This window comes from Entelurus aequoreus, linkage group LG27, assembly GCF_033978785.1.
Source record: "Entelurus aequoreus isolate RoL-2023_Sb linkage group LG27, RoL_Eaeq_v1.1, whole genome shotgun sequence".
In the NCBI taxonomy this organism is placed as follows: Eukaryota; Metazoa; Chordata; class Actinopteri; order Syngnathiformes; family Syngnathidae; genus Entelurus; species Entelurus aequoreus.
The window spans coordinates 30,319,540-30,341,651 of NC_084757.1; the positions used below are offsets into that span (position 1 = coordinate 30,319,540).

The window sequence follows — 22,112 nt, forward strand, 5'->3', positions numbered from 1 at the left end:
TTCGGGAGGGGCACTGAAATTCAGAAGTCTCCCTGGAAAATCGTGAGGGTTGGCAAGTATGAGTTATTGGTATTTTTCATCGTGGACTGAGGGGCTTGTTATTGTACAGTAAGTTCTATGTTTATCATCACAATTTCTCTCTTTACACTTTGGACACTTATCTATGCCCTCCCCCTGGCAGCTACCAGTTAAATAGACGCCCTTCCTGGCTTACTTTGACTGTGATGTCTGCTCTTTTTAATTCCTCCTCTGCCACATCACTAGTCGTGTATGACAACTAAATGACATTAAGAGCCCCTTCTGCCAATCATTAACCTAATATATTTGGTGTGTGTACAGTACATCTTGCAGATGCATATGCTGGCAGGGCGGCGGAATTGAAGGGCTATATTTATAAGAGGATTGGTCTTGAATCTATACCAAACGCCGGCATTTGTTGGCACTCTCTCCCAACTATTGATCTTGACATTTGACAGAAAGAGAAGGATTAGATGTCCCTCTCAGCTTACGGGGGACTATTTGCTCATTGATGCACATTGATGTTAGAATAAAACCCAACCAGGCAAGGCGGGCAGGCATCACCCTTATCCCCCACCCCTAATCTGCCCTTCCCCCGCAGGCAGCCACCTCTTTGTCTTAAAGCACACACACCAACCAAACCGGACCAACTGACAGTTCCCCCCCACCCCTGCACCATTCACTTTCATCTTCCATTGGCGTCAGCTATACACACCCCAAATCGATGCCTCCGCCCCGGCTTAAGCGAGCCTCAGCGGGCTGCGGATCGACAAATTCCACCTTGAACGCTAACAGATTGCTTTTTGGGAGTACACTGTTACATAGCCGACCCACTCCCCTTCCCCCGCCTCCGGTCCTTCATCCTTCTGCACTTCCTCCTCCTCATTGCCATTGTGTCAGGGAGAATCTGTGAACAGGCACATTTTTTAGGGTCACCCCTGCTCTCCAGTGTTTCTGGAAGCTGTTTCTAGCAAGGGATGAGCTCACGTATTTAACCAAAAGAATATTAGCTCACTAACAATGCAGTCCTTTGCACTGCGTCATCAACATACTTGCCAACCCTCCCGTTTTTAGCGGGAGACTCCCGGTATTCAGCGCCTCCCCCGATAACCTCCCGGCAGAAATTTTCTCCCGACAAACTCCCGGTATTCAGCCGGAGCTGGAGGCCACGCCCCCTCCAGCTCAATGCGGACCTGAGTGGGGACAGCCTGTTCTCACGTCCGCTTTCCCACAATATAAACAGCTTGCCTGCCCAATGACGTCATAACTGTAGAATGATCGAGGGCGAGTTCTTGGTTTCTTATGTGGGTTTATTGTAAGGCAGTTTCATTAACGTCCTCCCAGCGCGGTAACAACACACAACAACAGCAGTCACGTTTAGTCTACCGTAAAGCAGTTCTTCTGCCGTAAACTGCAATGTTGTGACACTCTTAAACAGGACAATTCTGCCATCTACTGGATAGCCTCCAGAACACTGAAATTCAAGTATTTATTTTATTTATATGTACAAAAAAAAAATAAAAAAAAAAAATATATATATATATATATATATATATATATATATATATATATAGCTAGCATTCGCTGAAAGTCAAGTATTTCATACAAATACACATATATATATATATATATATATATATATATATATATATATATATATATATATATATATATATAGCTAGCATTCGCTGAAAGTCAAGTATTTCATACAAATACATATATACACTACCGTTCAAAAGTTTGGGGTCACCCAAACAATTTTGTGGAATAGCCTTCATTTCTAAGAACAAGAATAGACTGTCGAGTTGCAGATGAGAGTTCTCTTTTTCTGGCCATTTTGAGCGTTTAATTGACCCCACAAATGTGATGCTCCAGAAACTCAATCTGCTCAAAGGAAGGTCAGTTTTGTAGCTTCTGCAACGAGCTAAACTGTTTTCAGATGTGTGAACATGATTGCACAAGGGTTTTCTAATCATCAATTAGCCTTCTGAGCCAATGAGCAAACACATTGTACCATTAGAACACTGGAGTGATAGTTTCTGGAAATGGGCCTCTATACACCTATGTAGATATTGCACCAAAAACCAGACATTTGCAGCTAGAATAGTCATTTACCACATTAGCAATGTATAAAGTGTATTTCTTTAAAGTTAAGACTAGTTTAAAGTTATCTTCATTGAAAAATAAGGACATTTCAATGTGACCCCAAACTTTTGAACGGTAGTGTATATATATATATATATATATATATATATATATATATATATATATATATATATATATATATATATATATATATATATATATATAATTGAGTTGGTGAATTGTAGCTTAAATATATTCCCCTCTTAACCACGCCCCCGCCCTAACCCCCCCACCCCCCACCTCCCGGTATCGGAAGTCTCAAGGTTGGCAAGTATGGTCATCAATATGGTTCTCATTCCAGTCATGCACCTTGTCTAGCTCAGTGTTTTTCAACTAGTGTGCCGTGAGATACAGTCTGGAGATTATGTAATTTCACCTATTTGGGTTAAAAATATTTTTTGCAAATCCGGAATAATAATCTGCAAATGTGCCGTTGTTGAGTGTCTGTGCTGTCTAGAGCTCGGCAGAGTAACCATGTTATACTCTTCCATATCAGTAGGTGGCAGCAAGTAGCTAATTGCCTTGTAGATGTCGGGAACATGGTTTGTCGTGATCACAATATGCAGACGACAGTGTGCAGGTAAAAAAAGGTATCTAATTCTTAAACCAAAAATAAACCAAAGGCGAGTGCCGCTAAGAAAAGGCATTGAAGCTTAGGGATGGCTATGCAAAACTAAACTAAAACTGAACCGGTTGCAAAGTAAACAAAAATAGATTGCTGGACGACAGCAAAGACTTGTGGAGCAGACGGCGTCCACAAAGCACATCCGAACATGACATGACAATCAACAATGTCCCCGCAAAGAAGGATAGCGACAACTTAAATAGCCTTGATTGCTAAAACAAAGCAGGTGCGGGGAATAGCGCTCAAGGGAGACATGAAACTGCTACGGGAAAATACCAACAAAACAGGAAAAGCCAAAATAGGAGCACAAGACAAGAACTAAAAGAACTAATAAGTCACGGCGTGATGTGACAGGTCGTGACAGTACACCTACTTTGAGACAAGAGCTATAGTGACGCATGCTTTGTTATGGTTTGAATTCATATCCAACACTTGCCAAGAACAACTTTTTATCGTCAATATCGGCTACTGAGTTTAATTGTTTTATGTTTTCTGCTGGTGGTGTGCCTCCGCATTTTTTCAACTAAAAAAATGTGCCTAGGCTCAAAAAAGGTTGAAAAACATTGGTCTAGATGCTAGTTAATCGTCAGCATTGACACTACTGGAAATCATTATAATTGGATTTAGGAGATGGGGGTAGTGCCAGGAACTGAAGCGTTGGTCAATAGCGCCGCCATTAAAATGAATGCTTTTTATATGCATGTGCTTCTTTAAGAAGTTCTTTTAGAATGGTAATTTGCCGTTATTTTTTTTGTTACCTAAATGAATGAAATTGATAAAAGACATGATGGCGAGACCCGCCGTTTTTATGTAAATAGCATTAATAAGATGATCGCATTGTGTTTTTGCACCTGTGTAATCCCCACCCTTTGTGATGTATTAATGCACAGTAGGAGAACAAGGTGGGCCGCCAAGGGGGGAGGCATTCATTCATTTGTGTGTATACATCTTTTTTTAATGTGGCGGGAGAGGAGAGAACAATTTCTCCATCTGAGTCGTGACCACCATTGTTTAGTATTCCCCTCCTCTGCGACACAGACCTTTTTTATGATTCAAGTAGCAAGCGTCGTGACCAAGAGGAGGGCGACTGGGGATTGCTGTGTTGGTCACTACAGTACCAAGTATAATAAGGTCAATTAGGCTTATTGGGTTGGTGTCAAAAGACTCAGGCAAATACAGGAGTTTCCCCTGTGGTTCTTTGCACATTTACTTTGCACATTTGTTAGGAATACACTTAAAGGCCTACTGAAATGATTTTTTAAAATTTAAACGGGGATAGCAGATCCATTCTATGTGTCATACTTGATCATTTCGCGATATTGCCATATTTTTGCTGAAAGGATTTAGTATAGAACAACAACGATAAAGTTCACAACTTTTGGTCTCTGATAAAAAAAAGCCTTGCCCCTACCGGAAGTAGCGTGACGTAGTCAGTTGTTCGCATCCTCATATTTTCCTATTGTTTTCAATGCAGCTAGAGCGATTCGGACCGAGAAAGCGACGATTACCCCATTAATTTGAGCGAGGATGAAAGATTCGTGGATGAGGAACGTTAGAGTGACGGACTAGAATGCAGTGCAAGACATATCTTTTTTCGTCCGTAACTTAGGTACAAGCTGGCTCATTGGATTCCACACTCTCTCCTTTTTCTATTGTGGATCACGGATTTGTATTTTAAACCACCTCGGATACTATATCCTCTTGAAAATGAGAGTCGAAAACGCGAAATGGACATTCACAGTGACTTTTATGTCCACGACAATACATCGGCGAAACACTTTAGCTACGGAGCTAACGTGATAGCATCGGGCTCAAATGCAGATAAAAACAAAATAACTAAACCCCTGACTGGAAGGATAGACAGAAAATCAACAATACTATTAAACCATGGACATGTAAATACACGGTTAATGCTTTCCAGCCTGGCAAAGCTGAACAATGCTGTTGCCAACGACGCCATTGAAGCTAACTTAGCAACGGGACCTCACTGAGCTATGATAAACACATTAGCGCTCCACCTACGCCAGCCAGCCCTCGTCTGCTCATCAACACCCGTGCTCACCTGCGTTCCAGCGATCGACGGCGCGACGGACTTCACCCGATCATCCGTGCGGTTGGCGGCTAGCGTCGGCTAGCGTCGGCTGGCGCGTCTGCTATCCAAGTAAGTCCTCCTTGTTGTGTTGCTACAGCCAGCCGCTAATACACCGATTCCACCTACAACTTTCTTCTTTGCAGTCTCCATTGTTCATTAAACAAATTGCAAAAGATTCACCAACGCAGATGTCCAGAATACTGTGGAATTATGAGATGAAAACAGAGCTATTTTGTATTGTTTTCAATGGGGTACCGATACTTCTGTTTCACTGGCTACGTCACGCGCATACGTCATCATCCAAAGGCGTTTTCAACCGGAAGTGTGGCGGGAAATTTCAAATTGCACTTTATAAGTTAACCCGGCCGTATTGGCATGTGTTGCAAAGTTAAGATTTCAGCATTGATATATAAACTATCAGACTGCGTGGTCGGTAGTAGTGGGTTTCAGTAGGCCTTTAAAGTATCACAAATTGGTCTGAACTACATGTATGTGCAAAATATAAAATTGTGTGTCCTTTTACTGAACTATAAGGACAATTGATAAGTGCAAAAATTATGCAGTTCGTCTTATTTAAATGAGGTTTTCGCATGTACACTGAGACACTCATTTCCCATCCACGTTCACGTAATCCTGCTCTCCAAGCTGTGGTGCTTTGCAATGTTGTTGAACATGCAGCACACATCTATAGTCTGTACCACCCTCTCTGGAATATGGAATTGCAATCTAGATCTCGAGACAGCATCTGCGATCTATTCTAGCACGCCAAAGGGGCGCTTTGGGAGAAACCAAAAATGTTATTTTTTTCACACAACAATGGCAATGACTGCCATACCAGTTTACATACACAATCCAGACGCAAAACAGCGGCCGCAGACAAGTTTCAGGCTTGATTAATCACGTTGCGAGTGCTAAATAATTATACATGCATCTCCCCCTACCAGTATTGTGGCCATTCTGATAATCTGCATATACACCATGCATATACAAAACAAGCATATACATCCTCTGCATAAAAGCTTAGTAGATCAGCTCTGCGTGTTTTAACACATGTAAACCTTAAGATCAGGCCCCTAGTCTGCCAATAAATGTTTACGGTGTTTCCGTATCTGTTCCTCATCTTGCTTTAACAGGAACCTACATCCTTATAGAACATTTTTTCCTGTTGTTTCTGTTCAGTATCAGGCAGTTTTCCTAATGCAAGTCGTCAAAAAAGGGGCCTTCGGAGAGCCACGTGATACCTTTAGGATTTGAGGCATGATGGAGATCTTTGAGTACTTGTATTTTCTTTTGAGAGCCCATTTTCTGTTTATTGCATCTTCAGCCACTCCGTGTCTGCACAAAGACTGTCAACATTATCCTGGTCCAATCAAAATGTCTTAGACATTAATGATCAAAACTTGTCTTCGAGGTAAAGGGAGGATTTCTAAACCTTGGCGTGATGTCAGGAACTCAGTAGTAGTGCATTCGTGTTTATAGGTGATATTAAGGTAAGGTAGGGATTAGTGTTGTCCCGATACCAATATGTTGGTACTGGTACCAAATTTATTTCGATACTCTTCGGTACTTTTCTAAATAAAGGGGACCGCAAAAAATTGCAGTATTGGTCCTATTTTAACAAAAAATCGTACGGTACATTAAAAATATGATTCTTATTGCAAGTTTGTCCTTAAATAAACTAGTGAACATTCAAGACAACTTGTCTTTTATTAGTAAGTAAACAAACAAAGACTCCTGAACCTGCTGACATATGCAGTAACATATTGTGTCATTTTCCATTCTATTATTTTGTCAAAATTATTAAGGACAAGTGGTAGAAAATGAATTATTATTCTACTTGTTCATTTACTGTTAATATCTGCTTACTTTCTATTTTAACATGTTCTATCTACACTTCTCTTATAATGTAATAATCACTTATTGTTCTGTTGTTTGATACTTTACATTAGTTCTGGATGATACCACAAATTTGGGTATCAATTCGATACCAAGTCGTTACAGGATCATACATTGGTCATATTTAAAGTCCTCATGTGTCCAGGGACATATTTCCTGAATTTATAAACATAATATACATTAAAAAAAAACCGAAAGAAGATGTTTTGATGCCAAAAAATATTGACGTAATCATAGCAGTATTGACTAGATACGGTCCTGTACTTGGTATCATTACAGTGATACATTTTGACGCCGGTGAGCTACGGTGTGTAGTGAAGCATGTTTAGCTATTCCTCGTCCTGCAGGGATGATACTTGTAAGAAACGTACTTTATTTGTCGCCATGGAGGCGAGGATTAGTGATTTAGAAGTAGCTACAACACTGCCGCTAGCTAGCTAGCCATGTCTTAAAGCACCTCTTCCTGAAGGCGTTTCAGTGTTATAACTTCACCTTTATCGTTAGTTTTTAAGCCAAAATGCGTCCGTTCTCCCTTTTCTGTCTACACACTGTGTCTGCTTGTAAGTACTCCATGATTGTGCGCTGCCGAACATGCTCCTCTGCTCGTAAACCAGCAGAGGAATGGTTTACGAGCTGGGTGGGGGACCGGTACTTTTCAGAGGCGGTATAGTACCGAATATGATTCATTAGTATCGCGGTAGTATACTAATACCGGTATACTATACAACCCTAGTAGGGATATTAAGTGTTGTGTTGATGCAGAAGACCTGTAACGAAAAACTGATTTCATATTAGTTTATATCAAAAGGGCATTCTGCAAAATAGCAAAATGACTAGCGCTCTTGTACAATGCACACATTTGAGTGCACATGTGTCTTCAGGGTAAATAAACTAAATCAACTGTAAAAAATAACTCTAAACAAGGTCAAATATCTGAAATCAAGGTATTTACAGTATCTACATTGAGACCTGCCTTGCACAATCAACATTTTTTTGCAATCTTTAGTTGAAAACACCTGGCATAAATACCCCTGCCATGACACTCATGCACTATTACCCAGCTCCCAACTATGTCAAGGCTAAAAAAAAAATCAACCCTTTACCTCCTACTGGTGGATATTTTGTCATCATTGACTCATAAAGTCAATTTGCACTCGCTCAACCGGGCTAAAAATGTTTTGCAAACAGTCTGACTCACAAAAAGGGTCTCAAGTTGCGCAGACAGCTGCTGTAACCTTTTTCCTTAGAAAAAAAAAATCATATCAAAATACACAAGACACGTCGGATTTATAAAGGGGTGAAATAACAGGGTGCATGTCAACTACTGTAATCTAGACGCCGGCTGAATGATAAACAGAGCGGTAAATCTTCAGGTGTGGAGCAGCTTGAATTGTTGAGAGAGGAACATCTCAAATGTAAAATGAGGCCCCTGTTCCCTTAGAGCAGTGTTTTTCAACCTTTTTGGAGCCAAGGCACATTTTTTGCGTTGAAAAAATCCAGAGGCACACCGCCATTAGAAATCATTAAAAAAGGAAACTCAGTTGACAGTAAAAAGTTGTTGTTGCAATTGTTGGATATGACTTTAAACCATAACAACCACGCATCAATATAGCTCTTGTCTCAAAGTAGGTGTACTGTCACCACCTGTCACATCACGCCGTGACTTATTTTGAGTTTTTTGCTGTTTTCCTATGTGTAGTGTTTTAGTTCTTGTCTTGCCCTCCTATTTTGGTGGATTTTTCTCTTTTTTTTGGTATTTTCCTGTAGCAGTTTCATGTCTTCCTTTTGAACGATATTTCCCGCATCTACTTTGTTTTAGCAATCACGAATATTTCAGTGTTTTTCATCCTTCTTTGTGGGGACATTGTTGATTGTCGTGTCATGTTCGGATGTACATTGTGGACGCCGTCTTTGCTCCACAGTAAGTCTTTGCTGTCGTCCAGCATTCTGTTTTTGTTTACTTTGTAGCCAGTTCAGTTTTAGTTTCGTTCTGCATAGCCTTCCCTAAGCTTCAATGCCTTTTCTTAGGGACACTCACCTTTTGTTTATTTTTGGTTTAAGCATTAGACACCTTTTTACCTGCACGCTGCCTCCCGCTGTTTCCGACATCTACAAAGCAATTAGCTACCGGCTGCCACCTACTGATATGGAAGAGTATTACACGGTTACTCTGCCAAGCTCTAGACAGCATCAACACTCAACAACAACACATCATTTGCAGACTATAATTACCGATTTGCAAAAAATATTTTTAACTAGGGATGTCCGATAATGGCTTTTTGCCGATTTCCGATATTGTCCAACTCTTTAATTACAGATACAGATATCAACCGAGACAGATATCAACCGATATATACAGTCGTGGAATTAACACATTATTATGCCTAATTTGGACAACAAGGTATGGTGAAGATAAGGTACTTTAAAAAAAAAATTACAAAATAAAATAAGATAAATAAATTAAAAGCATTTTCTTGAATAAAAAAGAAAGTAAAACAATATAAAAGCAGTTACATAGAAACTAGTAATTAATGAAAATTAGTCAAATTAACTGTTAAAGGTTAGTACTATTAGTGGACCAGCAGCACGCACAATCATGTGTGCTTACGGACTGTATCCCTTGCAGACTGTATTGATATATATTGATATATAATGTAGGAACCAGAATATTAATAACAGAAAGAAACAACCCTTTTGTGTGTGAGTGTAAATGGGGGAGGGAGTTTTGTTTGGTTGGTGCACTAATTGTAAGTGTATCCTGTGTTTTTTATGTTGATTTAATTAAAAAAAAATTAAAATTAAAATTAAAAAAAACGATACCGCTAATAAAAAAAAACGGATACAGATAATTTCCGATATTACATTTTAACGCATTTATCGGCCGATAATATCGGCAGGTCGATATTATCGGACATCTCTATTTTTAACCCAAATAGGTGAAATTAGATAATCTCCCATCTCACAGTGGTTGAAATACACCGCCTTAGAGAAGGGAGGATGATACACTCTGCCAGTGGCCAGATTGGTGATAGCGATCGTGTAGCAACAAGCCTCTTCCATGCGGACGGATGGGGGAAACAAGGCGATGGGGGTGTCTGTTGAAAGTGTGCGTGTTATGAAAGTGGAGGGGGGCGGCTCTGGATTTCTGTCGAGCTGTCTGGCTGGAGAACGACTCCCTCGAGGTCTCTCAGCTAGCAAATCATCCAGTCCAAACACGCCTGTCTGCTCTCAGGAGCCCCGGCCAAGAGAGGCGATGCGGCCGAGGCTTGCATTGACGTCAGGACAAACACCAGATAGAGCTTTCTGGAACATCGCAGGCAAACAAAAGAGAGCTCCTCGGTGTGTCTGCAAACCCTCCTCCACCCCCTCCTTTTCTCTTGTGCTCCTCTCAGGACACTCAAATTTCAAAGCTTTCAAAAAACATGTAGTGGTTTGTTTTGATACTGAAGATTAAGAGAGTGGGGAGAGAGGCAAAGAGATCCGCGATTAACCAGGTAGTGGTATTTTGTTTAGAGGGAGGCTCCGGTTGCTAGGCAGGGACGGATGATGGGGGAAGAGCGTTAGGATAAGGGGCAGTGAGAAGAGGAGGATGGGCGAGAGAAGGGGGATGCAGGCAGTGGGGGCAGGGTGTCATGGAGTATTGGTGGTAGCAGTGATGAAATATTCAGTGAGGATGCGCCTCTGGCTCCTTCCCTCTTTTTCTTTTTTTCTTCTTCTTTTGACATCTCTGGCTGACAGTTTTATTTATTGGGGTCCCTGTGGTTCAAGGAACTCATTTGCAGTCGTTCTTCCTCTGCACACTAAGCGAAGTACGGCAGCAGAGATAAGCAAGAGGGGCGGGGGGGTGGGGGGGTAGATAGAGGGAGCTGACATTCACGAACAACTGAGCAGCTTTGTGCCGGAGAAAAGAGGATAGAGGCTTGGTGGGAGGAGCGAGGGAAGCCTAGGGAGGAGGGAGGAAGGGTAGAGCTGTCAACTGCAGCCTTATTCTAGTTCACCTGTCCAAATACCCGAAATCAAGGTCAAAATACGCACTTTTAAACACCTGGATATTTTTCCCACCAGGCACTTGCTATGTTTGACAAATTTGTTAGTGGCATGTTTCTGTTGAACTACAAGGACAATTTATAAGTGCAAAAATGATGCAGTTCGTCTTATTTAAAGGCCTACTGAAACCCACTACTACCGACCACGCAGTCTGATAGTTTATGTATCAATGATGAAATCTTAACATTGCAACACATGCCAATACGGCCGGGTTAATTGATAGAGTGCAATTTTAAATTTCCCGCCACACTTCCGGTTGAAAACGTCTAGATATGATGACGTATGCGCGTGACGTAAACGATTGATACGGAAGTATTGGTACCCGTTTGAATACAATACAAAAAAGCTCTGTTTTAATTTCAAAATTCCACAGTATTCTGGACATCTGTGTTGGTGAATATTTTGCAATTTGTTTAATGAACAATGAAGACTGCAAAGAAGAAAGTTGTAGGTGGGATCGGTGTATTAGCGGCGGACTACAGCAACACAACCAGGAGGACAGAGATGGATAGCAAACTGGCTCATTGGATTCCACACTCTCTCCTTTTTCTATTCTGGATCACAGAGTTGTATTTTAAACCACTTCGGATACTATATCCTCTTGAAAATGAGAGTCGAGAACGCGAAATGGACATTCACAGTTACTTTTATCTCCACGACAATACATCGGCGAAGCTCTTTAGCTACTGAGCTAACGTGATAGCATCGGGCTCAAATGCAGATAGAAACAAAATAAATAAATCCCTGACTGGAAGGATAGACAGAAGATCAACAATACTATTAAACCATGTACATGTAATTACACGGTTAATAATTCTCAGCCTGGCAAAGCTTAACAATGCTGTTGCTAACAACGCTGAAGCTAACTTAGCAACTTAGTAACCGAACCTCACAGAGCTATGATAAAAACATTAGCGCTCCACCTACGCCAGCCAGCCCTCATCTGCTCATCAACACCCGTGCTCACCTGCGTTCCAGCGATCGACGGCGCGACGAAGGACTTCACCCGATCACAGATGCGGTTAGCGGCTAGCACGTCTGCTATCCAAGTAAGTCCTCCTTGTTGTGTTGCTACAGCCAGCCGCTAATACACCGATCCCACCTACAACTTTCTTCTTTGCAGTCTCCATTGTTCATTAAACAAATTGCAAAAGATTCACCAACGCAGATGTCCAGAATACTGTGGAATTATGAGATGAAAACAGAGCTATTTTGTATTGTTTTCAATGGGGTACCGATACTCCTGTTTCACTGGCTACGTCACCCGCATACGTCATCATCCAAAGCCTTTTCAACCGGAAGTTTAGCGGGAAATTTATAATGTCACTTTATAAGTTAACCCGGCCGTATTGGCATGTGTTGCAATGTTAAGATTTCATCATTGATATACAAACTATCAGACTGCGTGGTCAGTAGTAGTGGCTTTCAGTAGGCCTTTAATAATGCACAATCTGGATTCAATCTGCTAAAAAAGTTGGTTTGTAAAACCATGCACACGAATGTTTGCATGTGGTTTCTCTTGAAATGTAAAGGGGACATCAATAGAAGAAGAAGTGCACAGCGGGGATAATATAAGACCGAGAAGTTGCACCCATACATACCAAGAGTCTATGGTATCTGATACACATACGTGACAGAACAAGGGTCTGTTATATAAATTCGCCCAAGTAGCATTTGTTGAGAGACTTCTCACGAGGGTTCCACCCCATCTTTCAACCGCCCTCTAAATAAACACAGAGCTTTGACAGCCAACCTCGGGGTCTCCTATTAATTGTCTCGTCAGTCAGACGTTTCACCTTGTCTCTTAGGTCACACAGGCTTCATTTTACTGTCCTTTCCAAAACCTTTCTCATGTATAGCGCCCAACCCTGCTTCACACCCAGCCCGGGGCCTGCTGAGTTTGTCGTCTTTACCACAACCGTGTAATCACAAGGCGGGGTGTGAACTGTATCAACAACAGCCTGATAGGCCACGTTTACACTCCCATAGTGCTGAGTTTCTGTTTCTGCCTCATGCTTTTTATGATAGCCGCCTTCCTTTTGTATTTATTTAGATGTTGAACTGCGGCTGTGAGGTCATCTTTGTCCTTTCACCTGCCTCTCCTCCTCCTTTTTTTTTTTTGTTGCGTGCCCATGTCAATACCAACGTGCAAAGGTCACCCTGGCAATAGAGAGGCGACGGTCGATAGAAATAAATAAGCAGCTGAGAAGAGTGATTGAGGGCAGAGCTGGGTGATTCACAGGTTTAAACTACCAACTAGCAACGTAAAAGTCTTGAGAGAGGGAAATCTCATCTCTTGTACCATTTCAAAATGTTTAAGTTTATGCAAAATTTGTCAAAACTCTTACTGTTGGTACTTGTACCAAATGTATTTTGATACTCTTCCAGTGTTTCCCACACATTCATTTATTTGTGGCGGCCCGCCACGAAAGAATTAAGGCCGCCACAATTTTTTTTTTGTGTCCTGTCCAGCTTCTCAGGCAAATCATATAGTTGATGTAGATGCCCATATCGGCTGTTCAGATTTACTTTACAAAAGAGAAGTGTAGGATCAAGATTTTTGGAGCTCTTTGTTCAATGGATCAGATGTTTGATGAAGCTTTGTGTCTATCTACCACCACTACTGTTTTCTGTTTATTTGTTACTGACTGTGGCAGGACACCTTTGCCTCTGTTTCACTTTATGTTGCTGGTAAATAATATGGTTGTAGTAGTAGGCTAAAGTTAAATTATTTAGTATGCACTAATTAAAGGGGCAGAGCTTTAAAAGACATTTTAGCTTTTATATTTTTATAAGATATATTTTTTGTAAGAACCACAATTAATTCAAATCTGTATATAAATATGTACATAAAGTGTTGTAATTATATTGTAAAATGGATGGATGGATGGACGGATGGACGTTTAAAACAAAACTGTTATTATTAATTAGTAAGTATACATTTTTTGAGCCTTTTTAGAGAAAATCATATCATTGTAGTAAATTATGCAAATTACTCAATGATGTAATGGTGACCACGCCCATAGCCACGCCCCCACCACCACAGATATCTTGGCAGTTTATGGGAAACACTGCCTTTGGTACTTTTCTAAATAAAGGGGACCACAAAAAATTTCATTATTGGCCCTATTTTAACCAAAAATTGTACGGTACATTAGACATGTGTCTTATTGCAAGTGTGTCCTTAAATAAACTAGTGAACAAGACAACTTGTCTTTTATTAGTAAGTAAACAAACAAAGACTCCTAATTTAGCTGCTGACTTATGCAGTAACATATTGTGATTTTCCATTCTATTATTTTGTCAAAATTATTAAGGACAAGTGGTAGAAAATAAATTATTAATCTACTTGTTCATTTTCTGTTATTATCTGCTTACTTTCTATTTTAACATGTTCTATCTACACTCCTCTTAAAATGTAATAATCACTTATTCTTCTGTTGTTTGATACTTTACATTAGTTTTGGATTATACCACAAATTTGGGTATCAATTCGATACCAAGTAGTTACAGGATCATACATTGGTCATATTCAAAGTCCACATGTGTCCAAGGACATATTTCCTGAGTTTATAAACATAATATAAATTAAAAAAAAACGAAAGAAGATGTTGTGATGCCAAAAAATATTGACGTAATCATAGTAGTATTGACTAGATACGGCCTTGTACTTGGTATTATTACAGTGGATGTCAAAATTTGTCAAAACTCTTACTGTGCTATTATTTCTCTGACAAACGTGGCTGCGCTGTCATTAAATCCCATGAATGGGATTGACTCGAAATACACTACAAAACACCACACTGTAACCTTGTGGTGTTAAGCTGAATCACCACGGAGTTTGGTTCACTCCTTATACGGGACTGAAAGATTTTAGCAAGATCGGTTGGAAATGGCCACCTTCGAAAAAAATGCCATTGCAGGGGCACATTCGGGACTTAGCAACTAAGGCTACTGTCACACTGTAGTATATGATGCTTAATTCAGATTTTTTTTTATTAAATCCGATCTTTTTATGTAGTCGTTCCCATTACAAATTAAATTAGATTTCTAATTGGTTCGCAATAGGTTGCAGAAGTTAATTCAATTCTAGGTCTCCGTTTTGATACGTTTTCCAGGATTTTGTGTAACAGTAATCAATGTTTTCTGAAATTAATTACCGTATTTTCCGGACTATGAGGCACATTTAAAATATTTTTTTTTCCCTCAAAACTCGACAGTGCGCTTTATAACCCGGTGCGCCTAATGTACGGAATAATTCTGGTTTTGCTTACCGACCTTGAAGCAATTTTATTTGGTACATGGTGTAATGATAAGTGTGACCAGTAGATGGCAGTCAAACATAAGAGATACGTGTAGACTGCACTATAATGGTAATATGACTCAAGTAATCAACACCAACATTTTATATGTTCCATTGAAAATATAGAACATTACACACGGCGCTCAAAAATCTATCAAAATGTTTTAGTACGACTTTGGTAAGCTATGAAGCCGCACCGCTTGATGGATTGTCGGCGCATTAAACATACAATTATTATCATGGGGTGTGTATAACGTAAGACATATTATCTGGCGTTTTGTTTCGCAATATTATGCAAAGGCAACTTTTCTTACCTTCTGGTACCTGCTGATCTGTATTTGGGATCTGCATAAAATGTATAGTCGATAAGCTCCTTCTTTTTCGCTATCTTATTGTTGTGGGACATTCATCGTCCACTGTTGCCATTCATATAAAAGTAGTGTAAAGTTCTTACTTATATCTGTAAGTAAATTTGCCATGAAAGCACTAAAACATACCGGTGTAGTGAGTTTACATTATTCACCTAAGGAACTTTAGTTATAAGAGAGTTCCGGTCGGACGGTTTTTCACGATACACGTTGTTGTTTCCGGATGAGAAGATGCTGCTCCGTTATTGATTTAAGTCAAATCTGAATGTCATTAAAACAGTTAGCTCCATCTTTTGACACTTCTTCCACTCCCGTCCTTGCACGCTACACCGCTACAACAAAGATGGCGGGGAGAAGACGCTGCCGAAGGTGAGCCACGTAAATAAGACCGCCCACAAAACGGTGCGTCCTGTCAGAAAGCGACTTGAAGATGATCTGTAAAACATAATCTATGCAACATTGTGACCAAAGAACCACCATCACATGTTATGTAGACCACAAGGAAGTACTTTACATTTAGAAAAAAATTATAACATGACCCCTTTAATGCGCCTTATAATCTGGTGCACCTTTTATATGAAAAAAGACCTGACTCGACCCGCTCATCGGCAGTGTGCCTTATAATCCGGTGTGCCCTACGGTCCAGAAAATACGGTACATCTCTATTGCGTTTTCAGCACAAATGTCAACAATGCCATGGGGTGTTCTAATATTTTCACTATATTGGTCCTGCCTGTCCTCTCCTATGTCAACCCCCACTTTTGCATTGGATAGTGCACGTCGCAACTTTTTTGGACAGAGCCATCACTTTGCATTTGCTAGTGCCGACTGTTTTGTCTAACTCGGGGCGGCCGAGTGCCCGAAGAAGCATTGAGTGACCCCGGAGTGACTCACACACTCTTGAGTACACATGCAATAGAACGCAGCGGACTAGCACGCACGCACAGACAGAGGAGAACAAATCCCTTGTTGTTTATTGCAAATCCTCCAGCCAAGTTGTGACAAGTCTAGTGTCTCATTCTTGTGTCCAGTGAAAATTCCCCCCCGTCCCTCTCACTTCACACACCCTTTTTTTTTTTGCCTCTGTTGCTGCAAAAATGGGCATCCCCTCCAGATCCGCTGCAGACAATTGTCCATTCTGTTTGTGCGCGAGGCGGGCGGGGTGTGTTTCCTGGACGCGGGACTAATTTCACAGGCCCGGAGCCAGAGAGAAGGGTGGCTTTTGTCCCCCTTCGGTCTGAATGACACTGCTGACTAAGAGCGAGCCAGAGGATGGTGGGAGGCGAGTGAGAGTGGGCTCTGTTTGTTGTGTGTTGTCCAATAGTCGGCCTCATGCAGCTGATGTAAATAGCCCAGTGTTACAGAGTAGTGATTGATTGCACGATGACTCTAGAGCAGTTTGCGTCCGTCTCCTTAAGAGTAGGAGGTCAGAGCTCTGTTATTCACTCTTCAACAGCCATCCACTGTTCATTTGAAAAAGGGAGGAAGTCAAACTGCAGCAAAATATCAGTTTTTCCTCTGTGCATCTTATTAAAGGCCTACTGAAAGCCACTATTACCGACCACGCAGTCTGATAGTTTATATATCAATAATGAAATCTTAACTTTGCAACACATGCCAATACGGCCGGGTTAACTTATAAAGTGACATCACTGCTGGATTGATTGAGACTTTTATTAGTATATTGCATAGTACAGTACATATTCCGTACAATTGACCACTAAATGGTAACACCCGAATAAGTTTTTCAACTTGTTTAAGTCGGGGTCCACGTTAATCAATTCATCGACTCTAGAAAGAGGTTCCGCAGCCTCTGTAGCAGAACCTCCAGGTTCTGTAACAGCTTCTTCCCTCAGGCCATAAGACTCTTGAACGCATCAAAATAACTACTACCGACCATGCAGTCTGATAGTTTATATATCAATGATGAAATCTTAACATTGCAACACATGCCAATACGGCCGGGTTAACTTATAAAGTGCAATTTTAAATTTCCCGCTAAACTTCCGGTTGAAAACGCCTTCGGATGATGACGTATGCGTGTGGCGTAACCAGTGAAACAGAAGTATCGGTACCCCGTTGAATCCAATACAAAATAGCTCTGTTTTCATCTCATAATTTCACAGTATTCTGGACATCTGTGTTGGTGAATCTGTTGCAATTTGTTTAATGCACAATGAAGACTGCAAAGAAGAAAGTTGTAGGTGGGATCGGTGTATTAGCGGCAGACTACAGCAACACAACCAGGAAGACAGAGATGGATAGCAGACGCGCTAGCCGCCGAACTCATCTTAACTTCCTCCGTCTCGCCGACCGCATCTGTGATCGGGTGAAGTCCTTCGTCGCACCGTCGATCGCTGGAACGCAGGTGAGCACGGGTGTTGATGAGCAGATAAGGGCTGGCTGGCGTAGGTGGATAGCTAATGTTTTTAGCATAGCTCTGTGAGGTACGGTTGCTAAGTTAGCTTCAAATGCGTCGTTAGCAACAAGATTGTTAACCTTCGCCAGGCTGGAAAGCATTAACCGTGTATTTACATGTCCCTGGTTTAATAGTATTGTTGATCTTCTGTCTATCCTTCCAGTCAGGGATTTATTTATTTAAGTTACGGTCAGAGCGAAAAAATATGCTTCCTGCACTGCACTCTAGTCCTTCACTCTAACGTTCTTTCATCCTCGCTCAAATTAATGGGGTATTCGTCGCTTTCTCGGTCCGAATCGCTCTAGCTGCATTGTAAACAATAGGAAAATGTGTGGAGCTGTTCAATTGACTACGTCACGCTACTTCCGGTAGGGGCAAGGCTTTTTTTTTATCAGAGACCAAAAGTTGCGATCTTTATCGTCGTTGTTCTCTACTAAATCCTTTCAGCAAAAATATGGCTATATCGCGAAATGATCAAGTATGACACATAAAATGGATCTGCTATCCCCGTTTAAATAAAAAAAAAATCATTTCAGTAGGCCTTTAAGGCCCCTTCTACACTAAACCGGCTAAGATTATCCAGGGTAAATCCCACCTAACCTTATCCTTGTCCCCACACACACAATGGTCGTTTAAGACCCCCCTCCCTCCCCTCCGTCCACCGGCGACCTAGTACGCATGCGCGGAAAATGCGCACGTCTTAGTCACCTCCAGTGTTGCTTTGTGTGCAAGTTCTTAAATTAAATTTAACTTATCTGAACAATATCCAGTGTTGTGGTATTTCAATTAACTGGAATCCAGTGTGCTGTGGGGCCCTATTGTAGTGAATCACACTTGAGCCATCATTAATTAATCAAATCTTTAGTGGACATGTGAAAGTAAACAATGAGATAAAGAATTTTTAACAACAATCAAACTAGAGATCTAGATAATTGGTCAGGACATTCCTCACTCTTTAGCCTTCACTTTCATTGTCCATTCCTTTTTGGTGACTTTATATACTCTGGATCTAGACGTTGAGTCCGCGACATACATGGCGGACAATAACTGATACAGTCTGCTTTGCCAGTCCAAATGCATTTGCTGTTTTCCATAGTTAGTTTTCCCTCGACGGCCAGGTAATACAAAGCATGTGCTACCTTTTTTTTTATCACATCCACGGTAGCTTGCATTCTCGTTGTCTCTCTTTCGACAAATGGATGAAGTTTTTCGGTCAGTAGAATCACAGCTGACCTGGACATTCGGAAGTTCTCTTGCCGTCTGAGAAGTGTTGTATCCCAAATAGCTGCAATTACTTTCTCCGAAGGTATTCATGTGTGATTTCCACAAGCGTCTGTACAGACGGAAGGAGTAACACGGGCATGTCTGGATGACTCGCCTCCATATATCCAGTGGTTAGCTCCGAGTTACGAAACCGCTTTATTATGAAGCTGGCTGTGGCGCGTTCTTTCTGACGCCACTTCCTGTGTGGGGCGTGATCTTTCTGGCGTCACTTCCTCTCCGAACGACCGATTTGTAACACCCATGTAAAACATTACCCAAGGAGGGGGACCTTAAACGATGGTTTAGTTTAATTATTCGTTTAAGGCAGTGGTTCTTAACCTGGGTTCCATCGAACCCTAGGGGTTCAGTGAGTCGGCCTCAGGGGTTCGGCGGAGCCTTCGCCACGGCAGTCAAGACACACCCGACTCATCGTGTAAATAAAAACTTCTCCATATCGGCGTATCATGGATACGGCAACAGCAGAAGTCACACTGATTGGCAGGTGTGTAATTTGTTGTGAGTTCATGCACTGTTGGTTTTGTTCTTTGAACAAGGTGATGTTCATGCACGGTTCATTTTGTGCACCAGGAAAAAAAAACATATAACTTTGTCTTGAATTTGAAAAAAAACATTTTATTTTTCACAAAAGAAGAGTTCGGTGAATGCACGTATGAAACTGGTGGGGTTCGGGACCTCCAACAAGGTTAAGAACCACTGGTTTAAGGAGGGCCTAACTCTGCCAATAAGGTTGTTATATTGGCATCTGTCTTGTTAGCATGAGTGTTCGAAAGCTACTTTTGCCCTTAGTTGGCTACCAATGCTTTCTATTAGCAAAAACAGGCACAAATGTAAAATGCAAATATTAGCCTGTTGCTGTTGCCTAAGCTCCATAGTCTCCAGTTTTCTTGCTGCATTCTCCTTTTCAGTCAAATTAGTCTCTTTTGTTGATGTTTTTTTCCAGTTTCCTTAATTTCTCAGTATGTATGTAATGTCAAAATGAGTGTGGACTAGGGTTGTACGGTATACCAGTATTAGTATAGTACCGCGATACTAATGAATCATATTCGGTGCTATACCGCCTCTGAAAAGTACCAGTCCCCTGCGCCCCCGTCGTCGTCACGTCGTGTCATTGCTGGTTTACAAACAGAGGAGCGTGTTCGGCAGCGCACAATCACGGAGTACTTACAAGCAGATACAGTGTGTAGACAAAAAAGGGAGAACGGACGCATTTTGGCTTAAAAACTAAAAATAAAGGTGAAGTTCTAACACTGAAACGCCCTCAGGAAGATGTGCTTTAAGACATGGCTAGCTAGCTACCGGCTAAAGTCCAGCCGCAGTCTGCAGTGTTGTAGCTACTTCTAAATCACTAATCCTCGCCTCCGTGGCGACAAATAAAGTACGTTTCTTACAAGTATCATCCCTGCAGGGCGAGGAATAGGTAAACATGCGTCACTACACACCGTAGCTCACTGGCGTGAAAATGTAAACAAGCACCATTGGTGGATCTCCACCTGACATCCACTGTAATGATACCAAGTACAAGAGCGTAACTAGTCGATACTACTATGATTACGTCGATTTTTGGCATCACAACATTTTTAATTGATATTATGTTTATGAACCCAGGAAATATGTCCCTGGACACATGAGGACTTTGAATATGATGTATGATCCTGTAACGACTTGGTATCGGATCGATGCCCAAATCTGTGGTATCATCCAAAATGAATGTAAAGTATCCAAACAACAGAAGAATAAGTGATTATTACATTTTAACAGAAGTGTAGATGGAACATGTTAAAAGAGAAAGTAAGCAGATATTAACAGTAAATGAACAAGTAGATTAATAATTCATTTTCTACCACTTGTCCTTAATCATTTTGACAAAATAATAGAATGATAAATGACACAATATGTTACAGCAGCTAAATTAGGAGCCTTTGTTTGTTTACGTATTACTAAAAGACAAGTTGTCTTGTATGTTCACTATTTTATTTAAGGACAAACTTGCAATAAGAAACATATGTTTAATGTACCGTAAGATTTTTTTGTTAAAATAAAGCCAATAATGCAATTTTTTGTGGTCCCCTTTATTTAGAAAAGTGCCAAAAAGTATTGAAATAATTCTGGTACAAAAATATTGGTATCGGGACAACACTAGGGTGGAGTCTTCTAAAAGGTGTCAAAACTGGGTTTTATGTCGCTAATCAAATGTCTTCTCCACCTACAGGTCAGTGACTTCCTGTCCGGCCGCTCCCCCCTCACCCTGGCGCTGCGTGTAGGCGATCACATGATGTTCGTCCAGCTCCAGTTGGCGGCACAGCAGTCGGGCGGCCCGCAGCTCCAGCATAGGCACCTTATCACCCGCGGAAACTCGGACGCCGCGGCGAGCCCGCCCACAGGACAGCTGTGCGCCCCCCTCCCACACTCCGCCCATCACCCACAACACTCCACGCCCTCTTCCTCGAGTACCTTCCCCCTTCCATCGACACACCAGCAGCAGCTCCCCGCCATGTACCACCAGTCCCCCTCCTCCAGTCCACACTGCAGCACCGCCACCCCTCCACCGCCTCCTTCTCACTCGCCGCGCCAGGCGTACGCTTTCCGCTCTCCTTCCCATCACCTTCGTCATCATCACCATCCGTATCACCAGCCTTCTTTAGGCCAGCCCAGCCACGACGTCGGCCGGGCCAGCCCTGTAGCCCCCGTTTTGTGCCCCGAGGTAAGTCCTTATGTACTGTTAAAAGTTCTCCAAGGCCCCAAAAATATGATGCATCGAGTAAACATATGTTTATTGTTACATGTTAGAAGAATTAGGGGCGCAGTGTTTCCTATAAACTGCCAAGATACCTGTGGCGGTGGGGGCGTGGCTATGAGCGTGGCTATGGGCGTGGTCACCATGACATCATTGAGTAATTTGCATAATTTACTACAAT

General features: G+C 41.5%; 1 protein-coding gene across 2 annotated transcripts in view; it reads left to right on the top strand.

Moving 5' to 3' along the window:
* The window catches only part of midn (midnolin), a 72,806-nt gene that overhangs the window by 21,453 nt on the left and 29,241 nt on the right, over positions 1 to 22,112 (top strand). For both annotated transcript variants that reach the window (XM_062039120.1, XM_062039119.1), the window contains one exon: positions 21,407 to 21,898. In XM_062039120.1, the coding sequence (XP_061895104.1) occupies positions 21,407 to 21,898 (492 nt within the window). The remainder of the gene's footprint in view (positions 1 to 21,406; positions 21,899 to 22,112) is intronic.